This window comes from Labrus bergylta, chromosome 14, assembly GCF_963930695.1.
Source record: "Labrus bergylta chromosome 14, fLabBer1.1, whole genome shotgun sequence".
Taxonomy (NCBI): Eukaryota; Metazoa; Chordata; class Actinopteri; order Labriformes; family Labridae; genus Labrus; species Labrus bergylta.
The window spans coordinates 20,167,077-20,185,834 of NC_089208.1; the positions used below are offsets into that span (position 1 = coordinate 20,167,077).

Below are 18,758 nucleotides of genomic sequence, written 5' to 3' on the forward strand. Positions count from 1 at the left end.
TCGCTTTGCTCTGCAGAAATCGTGGCCCAGAAGAGGAAGGGGTGGACATAAGGAGACGCTGAATTGTAAATTACAATTACTTCACAATATCTGTGGTTAGTGATAAGTAATTTCACATGTTTCGCAGACAAGAGCAACACTATGGAGCTGTGCTTGTTGGCCTTTTCATTTTAGTTCTTCAGTGAAACAATACGTTTTTTATTTTTTATAATAAGTATTTAATGTTTTATTTTTATGTCAAGGCAGCGACATTTAAGGTTAGTGTAATTTAGTTTAGTTAGTTTAATTTTCATGTGATCGTGTCATGGCATCTTTCTATTCAATGTGTTCCAAATTCAATATTGGTCTTACTAATTGGAATGGAAATATTAAGCAGTCTCTGTATTACTTTTCTTCTTTGCGATTATGACTGATGTGTCTCAAGTTGTGGACAGAGTTTTCTTCTTTAATCATAAACTTAACTCATCATAAATGTTAAAAGCCAACTAAAGCATGTCGTACTCGTACTCTATCCTAATTTCACTACCCGGTGACTTTTGTGTTTTTCAATGAATGTCCCAACTGTGCTTAAAAAAAAAAGAAAAAAAAAAAAAAGCTGAATGAAAAACAGCATGAGAATGCGTTCTTTCCATGTACAGTAATTCACCTTTCAGCTGCTGCTACATGATGAACACATGACAATTTAATCCTAAAAGTTACACAAGTTATATGACCAGTTGCACTAACTTATTTACAGCTAAGCTCTCAGTATTGCTAATTTAACCATCAGTGAAATGACAGCCAGTAATGTGAAAGGGGTCGTTAACACGAGTGAAATTCACAGAATAAAGTTGGATGCAGCCTGTAGATCACCAGGGTTTGGTCCTTCTGACTCTCACTGACTCCCAAGTCAGGTATGAGTATCTACTTAATTCAGTTATTTATGTGATGATGATGTCATGATGTGAAGGGCACTTGTAAAGCAGTTGCTAGGTGCTAAAAACACTTGTTGTTCAGACATAAAATGGTTATTGAATATTAAAGATATTGAATGTTCAGAATGTTGACTTGTAGAGCTTTAACGTGGCTATATATAGTTCCTGGATAAGGTGACTGGACTCATTACAAAGCACAAAGTAAACTACAATAGAGCATTCACTGACTCGTAGAGTTTTGATTGTGGACAGACTCATTCACAAAGAAAGCCACAGGGGCAATGAGAAGAATGATTGGTGTCATTTTATATCTTCCAATGTATTTTATGTCATTTCTTACAAAGACGTTTTGTGGTTAGTAGATTAATATGGAAACTGAGAAGGGCACCGGAAATAAAAAAAAATAAAAAAACACTGTTACTTAAGTGCGTGACATACTCTCACAACATCACACGAAAACTCTTTGGCGAACCTTCAGTCTCAAATTACATCACTTCATTCGTCATAATTTGTCTGGAGACATTTACTTTGAGAACGACCATTTAAAACACTTGTGTTTGCTACCCTTTAGTGGTTTTGGCTACCCTCGTTTTCAGACCGTCACATACAGTAAAAAGGGTTTCTCTGTGCATAAGGTAGAGGCATTTTAATGCTTGAAGTTTAGTGTTCCTGCTCCCAGTTGTTGTTTGTACCAGCACATTGAAAAGCAATTTTGTAAGAGCAATAATGTGAAGCAAGATCACACCTGAAGCTGAGGTTGTCTGAGGCTCCACCAACACCTCCTCCTCCTCCTGCGACTACTGGTCTCTATTTTGCGCCGAATAACTTAAGCAGCTCTATTTCAATTATAAAGGTGTGGTAGGTGTTAGTGCATGACACAAAGCATCTGGCACAAAATGAAGGAGCACAGTTTTTACTTCCGAAGCTTATGATTACCAAACTCACTACGCACGCGAATCCAGGCATACAGAGAGAACTTGTTGTGTTTTGTCTTGACACATGATGAGCTGGGTGGTATAAGTTTGTGAATGATAATGTCATCACCAGCAAAAACACATTCATGTAGGTCAGGGTGACTGTACAGGGATTTCCAACTTCTTGAAAACAGACACATACATTCATGTTGCATTGCATTGTTGACAGATTTGATGGAATGCCTGCAGCATTTGCACTCCTTGTTTCACTCTCAATAAAGGCAACAAAGTTGCACAGATTTTCCTCCCCTCTGGTGTCTTTTCTTTCAAACAAAGACCAGCATTTAAGCATAAATGTCCTTGTCAGGGTCTGCAGTTTGTTTTTTTCTCCCCAGCACCTGATTTGATTCATAAGAAAAGTCATGCAACATTCTTACATATCGTCAACCTTCAGCCACAATACATGTGACTGAAATAAGAGATCTGAAAGGGAGTAATCATGTTAACACTGTAGCAGCAGAATTCCCTGAATCAACACTTTCTGGCCAGAATTTATGACTTGTCATATAGCCAGTTAAAGGGCAATTATAGCTGAGAAATACCTGCTGTGAGGTAATCACCTTAAATAAAAGTGCAATACAAAGTTCCCAGGGAACATACGGTACAAAAGACAATACTGTCTTGTTCCTGTGATGGGGGTGATGGTTGACTGACAGTCTAACAACCTCAACAGAGCGCTCATGGGCTAGATTGCATACAATTATGGCTTGTCACACTTCATCTACACGACCACCTGTTCACACACATGCATGCACACATGTATTGTCCCCAATGCAGGGTATTGTTGCACTGAGGACATTTTCTTTACCTTGAAATAAAAACTGGAAAATGTTAAAAAATTAAGTCATAGTAATGCTCAGTTCACTGATAGTCCTGCCAGCAGCTACAAGTACAGAAGAGTGAAACGTAAACCTGTGCAACTTGCTGCACTGAAAAATATAAGCTTTCTATCTTTTATTCTTACTAACAGGAGGTAAATTGTCTATGTGCTTGAAATCAGCAGACATTTTCAGACTGATTTCATCTTTCCTTCTGCTAGCAGCATATTATCATTTTTTAAATCCCCACCCGCTATGTGAAACCAAAGCAACAAAAACATCAGACATAGAAAAACAAACCATAAAAGAAAAGTTTCAACAAAAGTTGTAATGTGTAACAGCAGGCCTGCTTGGTTCTTTGAGTGGCGTACTGGGATTTACCATTACAGTGCCATGGCAAACGTCACCATGAACATGTTCCATGAAACAAGTTCAATCCGAAAAACACTATATTGTGAGGGCACCATTGAGGTATGCTACGCTTAGAACCACTTTGGAAGATTGTCATTTGTTGAAGGAAATATAAACAGCCCAAAGCATATTTCCCATCAGAGCATGGTTATGACAGCTAGCACGGCCCTTGAGAGATGGTACGCAACACAAGCTACTATATAAGAGGCACTACTAGGGTTAGCTAACTAGGATTAGCAGTAACGTGGGTCTTACAACAAGGTTTAGCTTACTGGCGCTAAAATTTACTTTAGAGGCACAACCAAGTGGCAACCTCCAGTGATGGAAATTGAAGCCAACTAGGAAGTGCAAAAAATTTCAGTTCCCTGAGTGTCCACTTGAAACTGGCTCCAAAAGCCAACTACAACAGTTTTACTGCCTAGTACCAAACAAGGGGCACAGCAGGTGTCGTAGCTTTTTGCCAAAAGGCTTAAGGACAACCTCAACTCAACCTCTTTGCCTGGTGCTAGATTGATCTAAAGTTAGGTTGAGATCATAGACTGAAAATATTAATGGACGAAGCCTGAATGACGTCACCCATCTGTTGGGAAATTCACCCCCCTGTGTGCCAGTGATGACAATAACTAATCAGAACTACTTCGTTTTTTGTACCAGGCTGTAAACATGTTCATTTATGCTGTAAAAATGGCTTATTTCACAAATCTTAAATTCAAATTGCCCTTCCTCTTTTGGCAAAGGTGTCAGATCTCATGACGCTAACTTTCTGCTATTTAATCTCCAATTGATAACATATAAGCTAACATACAGCAAGACATTTTAGAACTTTTCACTGCAGTTCGTCCATCAGCTGTGCAATTCAGTTAGCACAACAGCAACGCAAGATAGCTAGCTAAATTGTGTTTGATCATCTTTTACGGTAGGTACAGACAACATGGATAACATTCATGAAGCTAGCCGTTCTCTGTGGCTGTAAACCTTTCTACACATTTAATCAATTTTGAATAGGTACAAAGATCACACAAGAAAGACCACACTGCTAGTTGTACTGACTTGTTCCCATATTTCACTCTTCTTGCCCATTGACTGTTGATTCTTTTGAACCTGATTTATTCTCAACAAAATGATGTCAGCCACTGATAATTACAAGCTGGCGCCATTTTTTATTGGGCTAGATCAGAGAGTCGTAGTCAGCAGGGAATACATTTCTAAAAGTGTTGTTCTGTACCTCTCTCTTTTATCTTGGATGAACCATTTGGAACCTTTTTCCCAGACACAACCCCTAAGTGTACTCTGTTTCCACTTAATTTGAATATGCCATCATACCATGGATTAGCACAGTGTCACACATTTCTCAACTTTCAACATCGTTGAGTTATAGGCAGTTGGTCTATTTAAAATGACAACTGACGCGTGTCATGAATCAGTCAATAATGAACAGAAATAAAGGAGCCAATTGTAATATTAGGCACATATGGCTACTGAATCAAATCAACAAACTTAACAAAAAAAACTGTGGAAATGAAGTCATTTTGTATAAATAAAATAAATCAGACTATGGCCGTCTATTCGTTTTTTTTCTCTGTGTGGAGAGCGCCTGTGCTTTTTTGCTAAACAATTATGTCAGAAATATCATTAGTCCAGCGTACAATGATGTCCATGTCTTTATCTTACATGTCAATAGATCACAGTCAAACTAGATAAGAGGAACAGCGCTTAACTTTATAGGACACTTTTCATTGGTAATAAAACAAGAAAATTACCCCCATTTCAAAAGAAGAGAAACCCTATAAGGGCCCTTGTATAGAGTAGAATAGATGTTTATTGTCATTGCTGTCAAGAAAAAAGGCAGTTTAGCAGCCCTTAGTTACAATCATCTATGACCTATAAAAACGTCCACAAAAAAGAAATCTCTGAAATTCAAAGCGCAGTCTGGAGGGTTATCTGTTGAAAGCTGACAGCAGTGACATCAGCAGGTACAAAATGGCTACCAGCATCAAGAGATGCTTTCTAAAATACAGTATCTAATCAAACCTAGAATCACACATCATAGCTAAAGCAATTATCATGGTATTGTCCTTAAAGGATCACTGAAACGGGGGCTGGGTTTCCCCATGACCTGAGGTCAAACTACAGTGACATGCTTCAGCTTGTAGGATCCACCACTGAGCAAGCAAATTGCTGCATTTGTGACTCTGAAATACAGGCAGCTCAAATACTTTTACTTTTACAAGAGCTCCAAGAAAAAAGTAAAGACAGACTTTATGTCAGATGACTCACCACAGACTCGGAATTAAGACAAAAGCGTTAAGTTATTAACCCCGTTGAAAAAGAGCCGAATGAAACATTGTAAATGACCACATCGACTTCACTTTTGTGAGATCACTGTTAGAACGAGACAGTTTTCAAACCTGGAATATGTCGCACTGCATGTATGACAACATGGTCATGATAGGAATTAACACAAACCCCAATAGCACAGTAATTGCCATTCACAGGTTTAAATAGACTTTATGGTACAACTGTTCTGTGGCTCTGTGAAGTTCAGAGTCTGTACAACTAACACCAAACTTAAGCTTGATTTGGTATAAAAGTTGTATCATCTAACGCTCCTACAACTACAAAGTGCTGCCAAACCAGATGTGCCTCTACATGCTGTCCACATAAGGAGACCAATCCATGTGACAAGCTAGCGGCAAGCTTTGACAAGCCAAGGGGATACTTAGTTTACTCCACACTTCCGTAATATAGTAACAGAAACTCAATCTCACTTCTTCTCAAAAAGTCTCAGTCTCAATCTGTCATACACGCACTCATATACTTTTATACAGAACATGTCACAGAGAAATCCCTTTTATTTTCTTTTACCTGTAGTGGGTAAATCGCCCTCCTTCTCCTTTTGTCCTTTTTTACCCCCCTTCTTTCTCCCCTTCCTATCTTTCTTCTTGGTTTCCGGCATGCTGTCAGAAGAATATAATCCTCACGCAAGAAAAAAAAAACACACAGGTAGTCCTTCTGGGAACGTGTGGCAAGTGGGCACCACCAGACTCTGAGCCTGTTAGAGCGCCTCTCCTCCTATATAGACTCACACCAATCAAGTACAAGAAAGGAACCACCTACTCACAGCAGGGCAGAGAGAGGGAGAGAGAGGAAGGGAGAGGGAGGGAGGGAGCAGGGTGAAAAATAGGGAGAGAAAGGTGGAGAGAGGCACTGCTCACGGAGCTAAGAGGGGAAAAGTGAGAGAATACAGAAAAGGGGGAGGGAAGAAAGAGGGAGGGTGTAGGGAAGGCATTTCCCATTGCTTTAAGCTAATCAACTGTTCCCTCACTTGATCTATCAGATAAGCAGTGGCTCTTCCAGGCCCTGCAGTCATAACTGAGGGTGGAGGGAACCCGACTCCACCCAAAAGGTTTAAGTTGGCCCATTCAAGCTCCATGGTTCCACTTTGTAGCCAAAACTCTGTTTCTACTACCTCGGGAGCATCTTCTCCTTCGTAATGGCCCGTGCAAAAGTGGAGGGAGACCACTTAAATTGTCCCCTCTGCATTGCTGACCCCACCCAGATAATTCTGAGACCTGCCCTTGCCAGGTTGGGTCCCCAAACGCTTTAACATCTGGATCCAATTTTAGTGAGCACAGATTTCTGGGGATGAATGTGCTAGAGAGCGATGTGTGAGGTGCAGAATGTCAGATCACAATCTGTGACAGACTGCTTCTAGAAGAATTACACAAAATCATTGCTTGCTGACTTCCCTAGCTGCTCCCCTTCCTCACCTCTCCTGTCTGTCAGTCAGCTCAGCCCTACCAACGAGTTCCAGCACGTCTGTGGTTGTATCTGTCTTTTTTCACAGTGGCTGGTTAGCCAGGTGTCATCAATGTCCACGTAGCAATACGGATTTACAGCCATTATCTCTTAAAACCACAGCTTTGTGTACATGATACCCAGCCCTGGCCTTCTGCAAATAAGGCTAATGTTTTTTTTTGGTGAGTTGGCATTTAGCTACCTTAGTTATTCCCTAGGTTTTCAGGATCAAATAGTGGAAAATAGGGCAACAAGAAATACTAGGTCCATGTTGAAGAGGGGGCACAATGAGAGACTCAGAAGGTGTCGGGAAAAGAATTCTAAGTACAAAACTTCCTTAAAGTCGCAATACACTCTTGACTCTAGTACAGGAGACAAGTTTTTATTCAGGTTTTTGTGATTTTTCTTTTAAAGCAAACACAAATTCAACAAAAAACAACATAGCGGCTAATCTGTTTATCTTTGCGTAACGTTGCCCGAACTGTGACTCCATGATCGCAGAATTATCTTAAGCCGTTATATCAAAGTTTGGTTTTCTAATTTCATGCTGCCTGAACTCCACTGTCCTGTTAAGTGGCACAACATAAAAAAAATAAAAATAAAAATCGTTGTCACAACACGAGACTGACTCTCAATGAAACTGTTGTGTTTTAAAAGTCTGTAGATGAGTCATCTGTTGGGCCCTCCCGGGGTTTGTCTCAGTCCAGCCCTTGGAGGATTCTTGACGTTTCTTTGGGAGGAGGCGGCAGCAGCAGCAGCAGAGACTGAAGAGGAAAGGGGGCAGCAGAAGGGTCATGTCTTAACAGGTCAGAGCACTCAATAGCATAAGCCTCATCTGTGGGCAAGGGGGTCAAACCGAGGCCAAGGTTTGACACGCCAATCATGTCTAACGTAGTGCTTTTCCTACTCCGGCTCTCTCCCCTCTCCTCCCTGCGGTTGTTCTCGATGATCTAATCTGTCAGCAGAGGTAACTGAGGACTGGCAGAGGCTACGCTGTGTCAGAGAGCTGCCCCAATCTCCCCGCAACCTCAACACTCACTTCCTCCCCTACTAGTCGACAAGATGAGACTCGCTCTCAGGCCTGCGTGTCTGTGGGTGGGCATGCGGTTTATGTATGTGTCAGAAAAGTGAGGATTTGTGACGTCAGGACAGAAGAAAAGTGACTTTCGGGTGATGTGCTGTAGATTAGGAGCAGGCTTTAGACGTGTGTTTGCCTCTCATGGCATTTCTCAACCTGCCCTTGTCTTCTAATACGGCCTGAATTAGTGAGATGTAACATTGGCTGATATAAAAAAAACGGTAATTGCATGTGGAGCGCTAATGACTTTGTCCTTTTAGTCTTAAACTTTTTTTTTTTGCAAACTTGCTGAGTTGCACCTGAACTGAGCTGTGCAGTATGGATGCGAAAATGTTTTATGACTTTTACGACCACTACGTGCCACGAGTGTGTCCCTCTAGGCAGAGTTACATAAAACATGGCTACGCAAGAAGTGCACAAAGACACATGTGAGAAGAGGGGAAGAGAGGAAATCACAGTGGAAGAAAATTAGGTTGTATATTTTTTTTTTTTTCGTCCATAAGTTTGTGTGATGAGCTTTAAACATCGTTTTTATGAGCTTGGGAAGTGTAACACGATTTTGAAATGAACTCAATTTTTCACACCCAGACACAAATATGGTCATGGACATGTGCATCTAAATCTCTTTTTTTTCCCCCTAGTCATCTCGGAAGCATCTGCGGTTTTTCAACAGCCGTGGGCCGTCCTTGGATCAGGGTCTAGAGGTGGAGGGGGCACATTTGGGCCAGTGTGGGAGGAGCAGGGATTGAAGAACACATCCAAAAAAAAAAAAAAAAAAAAAAGCCAACCCCTAAAAGTTCTGACATGGATCCTTTCTATGGCCCTTGCTCATAAATGCTTCACAGGCCCCGTCTCTGCCTGCCTCCTAATCCCTCTTCACTGCCCCCAGAAAAGCGGAGACAGCTCTCCTGTATGATGGAGCTGAGCAGCAGCATACCTGCACATCATCACTGTGATACCGCTCAACAGCTCTCCTGCCCTTTCGCAGACACCAGAGTTTATCTTTTTGGACATAATGGCTTTAAACAGCCGTTAGGTGATGTTGTTTACATCTCTCTGCTTTTTTGCCAACAAAGTGCACAAACAGGAATGGGGTGGGGGGGCCTCAAAGTGGTGTATAGTGCATGCTTTTAACACACTCTTGACTCTCAGAGGTGGGTCGAGGGCAGCAGTGGGGAAGACACAACCTCTTAGAGAAACAGGAACAAAGAAGGATAAATAGAGTAGAGACAAAGAAAGTAGGAACGCAGCAAGGAATGGCAATAAGTCTAAGATACTACTACTATATGATATAATACTTAACTGTGAAACTATGTAAGACCATACAATACGATACAATACAATAATACAAGATCCTTCACTGTATTACGCCTGATGTACAATACCATTGGATACAAAACACTATTAAACGGTAAAATACAAAACCTTACCATATGATAGCCTACATTACAATATTACACTATATGATACCATACTATACAGTATTATATTATACTGCTTGATATGAGTGGTGTTGTGCCTGCTTTTAATAAACTGTTGACTCTTAAAGGTAAGACAAGAGGAGCAGTGAGGGGGACACAACCTCTGAGAGAAACAGAGGTGAGGGAGGGTAAATGGAAAAGAGACACAAGAAGAGAGTAGGAATGCACAGTACACAATAAGATATGATACCCTACAATTATAAATGAATCTTAATGAGACACTATGATACTGTACGATATGATGCAATCAGTGCATTATGGTGATTTATAAAACTATATTCTAATCAGAAAATGAATACTACACAAGACTTATGAATCATTCTGATAATAGAGTACAATATGGTGAGGTGTGATAAGACACAATAAGCTAATTAACCATATGATACTATTCAATACTACATGATGTCTATATAAAACCATAGACTTTATAGGAACAGGAGGCAAAAACTCCAAGAGAGTGGTGTGAAAAGTAAAAATAACGTCCTTCATGGAATAAAATTAAGCAGCCCCACCTGCTGATATTCACCTTTTAACAAGGCATCTGCTCCCTCAGCTGACCATGCACCAAGGTGTTGGAGCAACACAGGCAGGCTGCCCGCTTACTCAAATAAAAACCTGCTCATATCAGTTGTAGGTACAGACCAAGGAGACTGCGTAAAACACACATTTGTTCATCTTAATATAACCTGCTTGATGCTGCCTCACTGCTGCCCAGTTGGTATTTTTTATGTATGAACTGTAAGTGTGTGTGCAAGGGGCTCTCTGTATGGATTACAGGGGGGAAATAAGGAAATAACAAGACATGAAAAGACTTCACTGGCATGTGAGGGCTGAAGCTCCCTTGAAGGGAGACACGACACAGATTAGTGTCTGTGACATCTGGAGGCCTGAGGAAGGGGCTGTTTTCTCAAGGTCAGCTGTACCAAGGTCAACTCAAATTCCAAATCTGAGTGTTACTAATGACTCTGCTTAGCAACAGCTGGGATCAGGATCCCAGAAAGAGGCCAGAAATCACCTTCACAGCCTTGTTTACAACACAGAGAACGAATGAATGGATACTTTCAAATTGAGTATTTTACATATTTGAACAAATCAAAGAGAAACGGTCGAGAAAGAAACTCAGTGTTAAACAAGGAAGTGATCCTGGGTGTATTCAGCTTCTTTGACGTTTCCGCAGCACATAGCTGTCACCATGGCAACCAGTCTTAAGGGTAGCAACTGGAGTATGTGAGAGAGAGAGAGAGAGAAAGAGAGAGAGAGGGATGTGGAAGGGCGGAGTGAGGAGGATGAGAGACAGGGAGAGGGAGAGAAACAAGAAAGGATGCAAGCAAGAAAACTAGGAGGTAATGTGTAAGGGAACACAATGGGAGTAACAACAAGCAACCGAAAGAGAGAGAGAGAAAGAGAGAGAGAGAGGAAAGAATAAAAGAAAAGGTAAGATGGGAGGGCAACTGAGTGAGACAGAGCCAAACCAAGAAACAATAAAAAATAAAAAAACATGCACACACACACACACACACACACACACACACACACAGGAAGAGGCATTCACAGAGCAGCTGCAGCCTGGCCACTGTATCGCTCAAGAAGAGAGATGTCCATGAGTAAGCCGGTGCCAAAGCCTGCTGGGAAACACTGCAGCAGCATCTCAGAGAAGCAGAGACAACAAACAGCAGCACTGAGCATGCTCCAATCTCAAGGCCGCTGGGAAAATGTGATTTCAGCTCTTCAGCCTCCCAGTTTGTTCAGTTTTCTCCAGTTTTATTCCAGCAGAACATCTGACCCCATCATCACACCAGCAGAACATCTGTAAGCCCTAAATGCGTCGCCCTATTCGTCTGATGACTGATTGATCAAATAGAAACAGGCATCTTTGCCTCTTTGTAGCCGAGCTGACTCTTATTTTGACAGGTTTGATTCCCGGTGAGAGGAACAAGAGATGAGGCATAGCAACTCATCAGCCAATGGGGCATGATACTGCAATAACAGACCAGCACATACACACACACACACACACACACACACAGCCATGTTGCCAGACGTGATCTCTGTGCCTCCAAACTCATCCTCCAACCTTCTTCCTTATCTGGACGACTGCCAGAGCCGCGCCACAAATGACAGCCATATATTTGTGACAGCCCTACAATTACGCCGAGGTTGATTTATTTTACTTTTGATCCTTTGACTCCCTGTGCTTGTTCTGCAGGCAGGCAGACAGACACACCCACGCTGAGACACAAGTGTGTGCTTTTTCACTTTCATGGCTGGAAATTGATGCCTCTTTTTGGCATCAGTCATGGTGAGGTGATAAAGTGTGCAGGTATGCATGCGTGTGTGTGTCTGTCTGTGGTGTGTGTGTGTGTGTGTGTGTGTGTGTGTGTGTGTGTGTGTGTGTCTGTGAGAAAGATGCTCTTGTGTGTAATGAGGACATATTGTAGTTGAAAAAAAGAAGCTGTAGAGGACGTCAATTGCTCTCAACTTCCACTAAAGTGCCAAACACTAAAATAATTTCGCTCGCTGATAAGGGCCGTGGATCAAAGTTGACACGCTTCATCTTCACTGTCTCGTATATTTCTTCCGCGATAACAAAGAGCCTCTCAATAGGACAATAATAATAGCTTATGCTGTGATACAGAAATAGCACAAATATTTCTAATGACAGATGCTGTCTGAGCATGACTTTGATGATCCTCTTAGACAAAAATCCGCTCTATCTTCTTAAGTCTGCCTGATTGAATCTCTCTGTGTTTTTTCCTGTTTTTAAACATATTTATGTCTCTGTCTCTCTCTCTGTCTGTCTGTCTGTCTGTCTGTCTCTCTCTCCCTCCCTGCCTGTCTCCCTCCCCTCTCCGCCTGTCTCAGGGGAGATAAAGAGTTTTGTGTGACTGTGAGCAGATTGACTTGAAGATAGAGGCTGGAAGTGGATCTCTTCCACCTCCTCATTCTGCTCCCTCTCACCCAGATGAATAGACAAACAGTCTCCCACACGCTTTCACAGTTTATCAAACACACACCCACATAGAACCAGGTCTCCATGCAAACACATATGTGCGCCCTCACCAGAGAGAACAACACACACTCAATCTAAGTGTCCGAAAGGCCGACAAAGTATACACTGTCACACTCAAATACTAACAGACCCCCTCAAACACGCATATACATACGCAGACAAACACACAGGTGCATCCCCATGTAAATACGAGGAGCACATGGGTCAGTGATGCGTTCAAAATTGAGCGGTTTTCCACTCAGTATTCCTAATATAAACCATCTCGCTGTATAAAGGCGCACTTTATTTACCAAGAAGACTTTTAAGACCTTACATCTGAATCACATCATAACAGTTTTGTGTCGTTTTCCATTACGCACATGTTTTTCAGTGTAAAACTAAATGACTAAACTTTTTCTGGGTCTTTTTGGTGACGTCACTTAAGTTCACTTTGACTGTGAGTAACAACATGTTGATGAAAACACATTAAACATGTCATTTTTATGTCGCTTGGAAACAACAATGCTGGATGATTCACAAAGAACAAACTAAATCAAGTCACTTTTGAGTAAGCACATGTCTGCAATCAAACATTTGAACTCTGGATTTAAATGACTCAATGATGAATCGAACTTCGCTGTGAATTAAATCATCAAGTGCATTTTTCAAACGAGGATAAAATCAGCTGAAAAGCAGAAATGTAAATTCACGAGAGAAAACAGGGGACGGTTGTGTTCTTATCAGCAGCAGCCCCCTTCAAAAACATGCGTGCATCCGCTCTCTGCTTTGCATTCTTCGCATCAAATCAAATTCCTCTTGCGCTCTGCACTTGTCCTTTATCTCCAGAATGTGCTCTTAGAGCAGCACAAACATGTCACAATGAGGACACTGTGCGGAGTTTTCACACAGAGTGAAACCAGCTTCAAATCATTTGCATTTCTGACTTTTTTTTTTTTTCTCCCTGTCATGGCTGAGGCTCGGTCTTATCGAGTCCGTCTTATCTCTTTGTTTTTTTTTCACCAATGTCGGCTTTTCCTGGAAAACAGGCCACTACGCATGTGTGAGCTTAGATCATGCTTTGGCGGCGTAAGCTCAGATCAAGGCGGCTTCAAATTGAGTGATGCTTGATAAGTGGGCAGTAGAGCGGCCTCACACCGAGCTCTGGCAGAACCAGACATGGCTGACAGGAAGCCAGGTCTGCCGTCGGGTCATCTCGGAGCGACAAGACGACTGCACGGGTCCACAAAACCCTCTGTAACCCTCCCTGGAAGCAAATCCTTGGCCAAGTGCAACAGCGACTGACAGGCCCAGTGCTAAGAAGGAGGTCAAGACTAGCTGAAGCTGTAACAGGTCTAAATAGGCAAGCCACTGTTGTATGAGCAGCTTAGTGATGGTGGAGCAGAACCAAAGCTAAAATCTAATAGTTGAGTTTCGGCCAACAGAGTATTAATTGTTGCTAAAAAGAACATGTAGAATTAATATAATGCTAAAACACCAGTTTTCTAAGACAGGGCTGCACATTAGGCTTGTGGATTTGCAGAGTTTTGACAGGATAAAACGCAGGCTTTGTATTATTTTCATGGTAGATTTTGTGTTGCTTTGTAACGCTGGCTTGCCAACAGTGGTTTTCTGGCCCATGGCCATTCACAGTATGATAACCGCCTGCTTGCAAGCCTAATGTCATGGAGACAACAAGGGAATGAAAAGAAACATGCCTAGACAATGCGTTGCAAAAGTACACATCCCAACAGATGTGACGGAGGGAAAAAGCGGAAATGGGGCCTACTGGGTTCATACTGCGGGGACTTTCTGTAACACTGATCTGACTGGCTTTAACAAGTACGACAGAACCTCTGAGAGGAATGTTGCTTTCTCATTTAGGGGCAAAATACCCCCGGAGTTAAGGGGTATCAATATCACAAGGGAGATATATTCCTCTTTTGTCTGCATTTGCTGCAGTGAGGTGATGGTGAGTGTGCTGGTCTGTGGGCCAGCTGGGACACATCTCAGTTCACCCGTGCACATGCACACACACACACACACACACACACATACACACACACATACACACACACACAGAAACTTACACACACATTCTGGAGCTTGCTTTACGCTGCTCACTATCTTTCAACAACAAGCTGAGCAGGGACCAGACGGAAAGAGGTCCTATTTGTGCAGGAAGATAAATACACTTCTGCACCCAGTCCTGTCCCCTCCAGATTAGAGCAACACAATAATGAGCAGGAGCGCCGGTGGAAGGTCAGAAGAAAGCGAGGTTAAAGGATAGAGTAACAGCCGACTACCAAAACACACACAACCCCTGCATACAAACGTGAAGGCAGTTAAGAGGAATCACAGACTGACGCTCATGCGTTCAGCTCTAATTATTAGAACGTAATAAAAGTGCAACATTTGCCTCTTTTAAAAGTACTGTGAGATTTTAACCATTCAGGCGTAATATTTGTGATCTTCAAATGTCTTTTATGAACATTTGAAACAAACAAATCATTCACTCTTCACGACTTACAACTGATGGGCCACACTTTTTAGGAACACGAACAGCACACTGCATGTGTGCATTGAGAAACTAGCCATCTTATAGGGTGTTATAGAAGTGTGTTGAAATGTATCTAAATATCCACATACATATTGTAAATATTCAGGAATGCATATGCAGAGTTGTTTACAAGTTTTTCTCCACTGAGTGAGCGCGGTGTCATAATCTTTTATCAGCTCCTCCTCTGACTTACGTGCAGGATGGTAACACTCAGTCATGGCCAACAGAATTAGGCAATGAACACATGATCTCTGATTTCTGCTGAAACAAACCTGAAGCCTGAAATAAAGAAGCAGGAGACCTTCACTGTTGAGGGAAACATGGTTTTTTTCTCTTGGTCCACTTCCAAATACTGCTAACAAGCCATTCCATTCTGTGTAAAGTCTTTTCATGTTAAGACACACATCAATCCACACCTACAACATACCTGAGGAAACAAACCTTCTCTCAGGATATGTACTGTGTGTGTGGGGCGAACGTGGCCGGACACGTCCCTTAAACACACCGGGAGGCGCCCAGCGGGAGTGCCGGCAGCCCCTCTTTTCAACACTTCGGCACGCTGCACACAAACACAGTTGCCCTTCCCATGGTCCTTTTGTTCCTGTCGTTTTGTTGAAGTTCCTGTCATGGACACTGTCAGCTTTCCCTGGACATTTATAACCCGCGTACATGTACCACACTTTCATATATGATACTCTGTCAGGTCTGCATGGCACCACTCATGCTTTAATAACTGCTCACATGCAGACAAGCTGCTGACACTAGCCACCCGACGTCAGACTCAGAAAAACATGCGTATGCTTGCCGACACTGAATTATAGCAAATGTACTTTACAGAAATTCAGACAATTACCCAAAAGAATAACACACCCAAACAACTGGCAAGCATCTGCACAGACCTGGGAATACATTTGCTTACATTGCTTGCATTCCTTATGAAACTCTCTGAAGCTCCATTCGCAGACACTATTTTAAGTTCATGTGTGTTTTTAAAAAGGTTGCAGGTACCAGTTTGGGTGTATGTGGGTAAACATAGTTTTGTAACCTAAGTAGCATGCACGTCTCAGTCAGTTTCCTGTGTTGGAACAACAAACTTTATTACCATAACATGACCTAAAAAAACAACCAAAGTCAGTTGTCTGTGCCATCGGCCCATGATGTAACGCAACATGCCACACATCGACAGAGAAAACCAGGAGAGGACAAGATTCTGGTGCATGATGGGAGTGAAGCCGCGGCCTGTAAGTAAATAAATGCCAGAGAGTGAGTCTGCAGTGAAAGGTTATCTCCTGCACCGTCCTTCAGTGTCACACTGCTTCCTCTGAATCCACCTGACACATCATCGAGGAGACGCCGCAACCAAGAAGCCACCGGAGCAACTAATGAATAACAACGAGCTGATTTTGTGCACAAACTAATCAATTCCCCATGCTGCATATTCTAAACCGCCGTTACAAGTCAATCTGGTTGCAGATGTAGACATGCAGTAGACACTACATTACTACTCAATACCACCTGCCCCTGTCTCTTTAGAAACCTAATTGTAATCGAGTGATAATTAGCTGTTCTATTTCTGCCAGCCACTTTGGCACCTTTAGCTGGCCCTTTAAAATTAATAAGACATTTTCCTTCCACCTTCTAGCTGAAACACGTCACCTTGTTTTCCAGAGAATCATAAATTAACGATATGTTTAGCAAAGTGACTGCATCACTTTTGGTTTTCAGCCATTAAAAACAGGTAAGTGTATTTAACCTGAAATGATAAAAAAATGTCAGTCATTGCTCAACTTTTAACCGGTGTCCTCCATTGACGCTGGCAGAAAAACAATGCAACAATTTACTACAATTTTGGGTGACACTGCACCATAATTAAAGTGAGGCTTGAGACGCTGACACTGAAGACCTTAAGCTGTTTACACAAACCTTTGATACCCTGCGATTGAGGATCTCTCTTGTCATCTATAAACCAGTTTATGGAATATTATGGAATGTGTTTTCTGCGCTGCTACGCCCACAGCTACAAAGATCTGCAAGTGAGAGAACACGGAAATTTGTGCCCGGCAGCCTCATCCTCCCTCTTTGGACTGAGCAATAGCAGGTTTCTCCTACAACATGCCAAAACAATGTTGATCTCAGCCGTAATTTGTGAGATCTCAACAGTCCTGACAACAAGCCTGGTGTTACAGACAATTATACTGATAAAGAAACAAACAAAGTATCCATCAGCTGTGAATGCAACCTTGCACGATTTTGCAGAGGCAACAAGCTCTACCAAAGTTGGAAAATGATTTTTGCATGACAGAGTTACCAGTTTGACATCGGAGAGGGGGGGGGTGGGGGTGGGCAATCAGCTTTATGGGGCTGTTTAAAAATGAGCTTAGCTCGTTTTTTCAGAGTTATGCCTTTTACATGCATTGATCCAGAGCGGGATTACACAACTAAATAGGGTTAATAATGGAGCTGTCGATAGATGTTAACAAAGCCAAGTGAACTCGCAATGAGGTTAACAGCCCTGAAACAAATTATTGGCAGCCCTTTGCTCCAAAGTATTAGTCAATGTGATGGCCCCATACAGTTTATGTAGGACAAATATAGGGCACAAAACCTCAATATTTTATGAGTCTAAGACGTCCCAGACTCCATGCCAAAACACACCAACAACAATGTTTTATTTACGGTGCTAAATGATTGATTTATTTTCAGGAGTGTCTTGTATTCTGTTTGCAAAATGACAAATGGATCAAATACAGCCCCAGCAGTGACCTCTTTCTGTACACCTGCAGTTTTTATAAAGCAGAAAGTGAAGTGTGATACTTAGATTTTGTATTTTCCTGCATAGTAATTTCCACTCTTGTCCTTTTTTTCTTGTTTAATGCTGATACTATTTGCGACTTTAAAGGGTTAATTTTGTCGACAACCTTTCATTGCTGTACAGAAAGAGAAAAAAAAAACTTTTAAATATTTAATCACATGCACTGGCTGCAGCCTGTGAAGGAAGAGTATTGCAGCCCAAGATAGCTGCAAATTACTGAATGATTCAAAAGGCAGGGTAAACTTAAACTGCCTTCACGCAGCACAGAGCGTAAAGAGAAGGCCGGTATAAACACATTAGAAAGTGGAATCAGGAAAGGGGAATTAAAAGGCTATGTAATGAAGACTCAAGATTGTGTTTGTCATTGTCCTTATGTATCTGCATACATGAAAAAGACGAGATGCTGTTCTTTCAGCTCTCAGCAGTGACAGAAAAACAGACGTATAACTACAGAGTCAAAACAACCTCCCATGAAGTATATCTAGATATTCTGACTTTTTAACTTTTCTGTTTTCAATTTCAGTCTGCAAAGATACTTTTAAGTTCACATGTGCTCCTCTGGTTAAATGTTCCCTGTGATTTAAATCACAAAACTGTTCAGACCACCATGTTGCAATGGGTATAAATCTTATCTATAGTTGAATTCAGACGCGGGTGATCTTCGTTTTTGTGAATAAGAAACGTTGGGGACAGCTGTCCGTGTTTTTCATCCTCACAACTGCTCAGAGTTATTACTTGGCATCTTTTTGACCTCCATCCAACACTGTACATGATTGCTCCTCCCTGAGGGACACCATTACAGTTAGTTTAGTCAGAGGAACACATCCGCTTACAGCTGACAGCAGCATTAACAACAGTAGAAAGATGGCCTCCTCTCGTGAAACAAAGTAGAATCCAAATGGCAGTGACTTTCACAGTTGTTATCC

General features: G+C 41.8%; 1 protein-coding gene across 4 annotated transcripts in view; it reads right to left on the reverse strand.

Annotated features, from left to right (window-relative positions):
- The window catches only part of nrg2a (neuregulin 2a), an 81,285-nt gene that overhangs the window by 51,505 nt on the left and 11,022 nt on the right, over positions 1-18,758 (reverse strand). Inside the window, exon 1 of one of the 4 annotated variants that reach the window (XM_029277233.2) lies at positions 5,983-6,319. The exons of the other annotated variants lie outside the window; for them this stretch is intronic. Coding sequence (XP_029133066.1) covers positions 5,983-6,073 — 91 coding nt within the window. The 5' untranslated portion in view covers positions 6,074-6,319. Of the gene's footprint in view, positions 1-5,982; positions 6,320-18,758 lie in introns of those variants that run through there. 4 annotated transcript variants of the gene reach the window in all.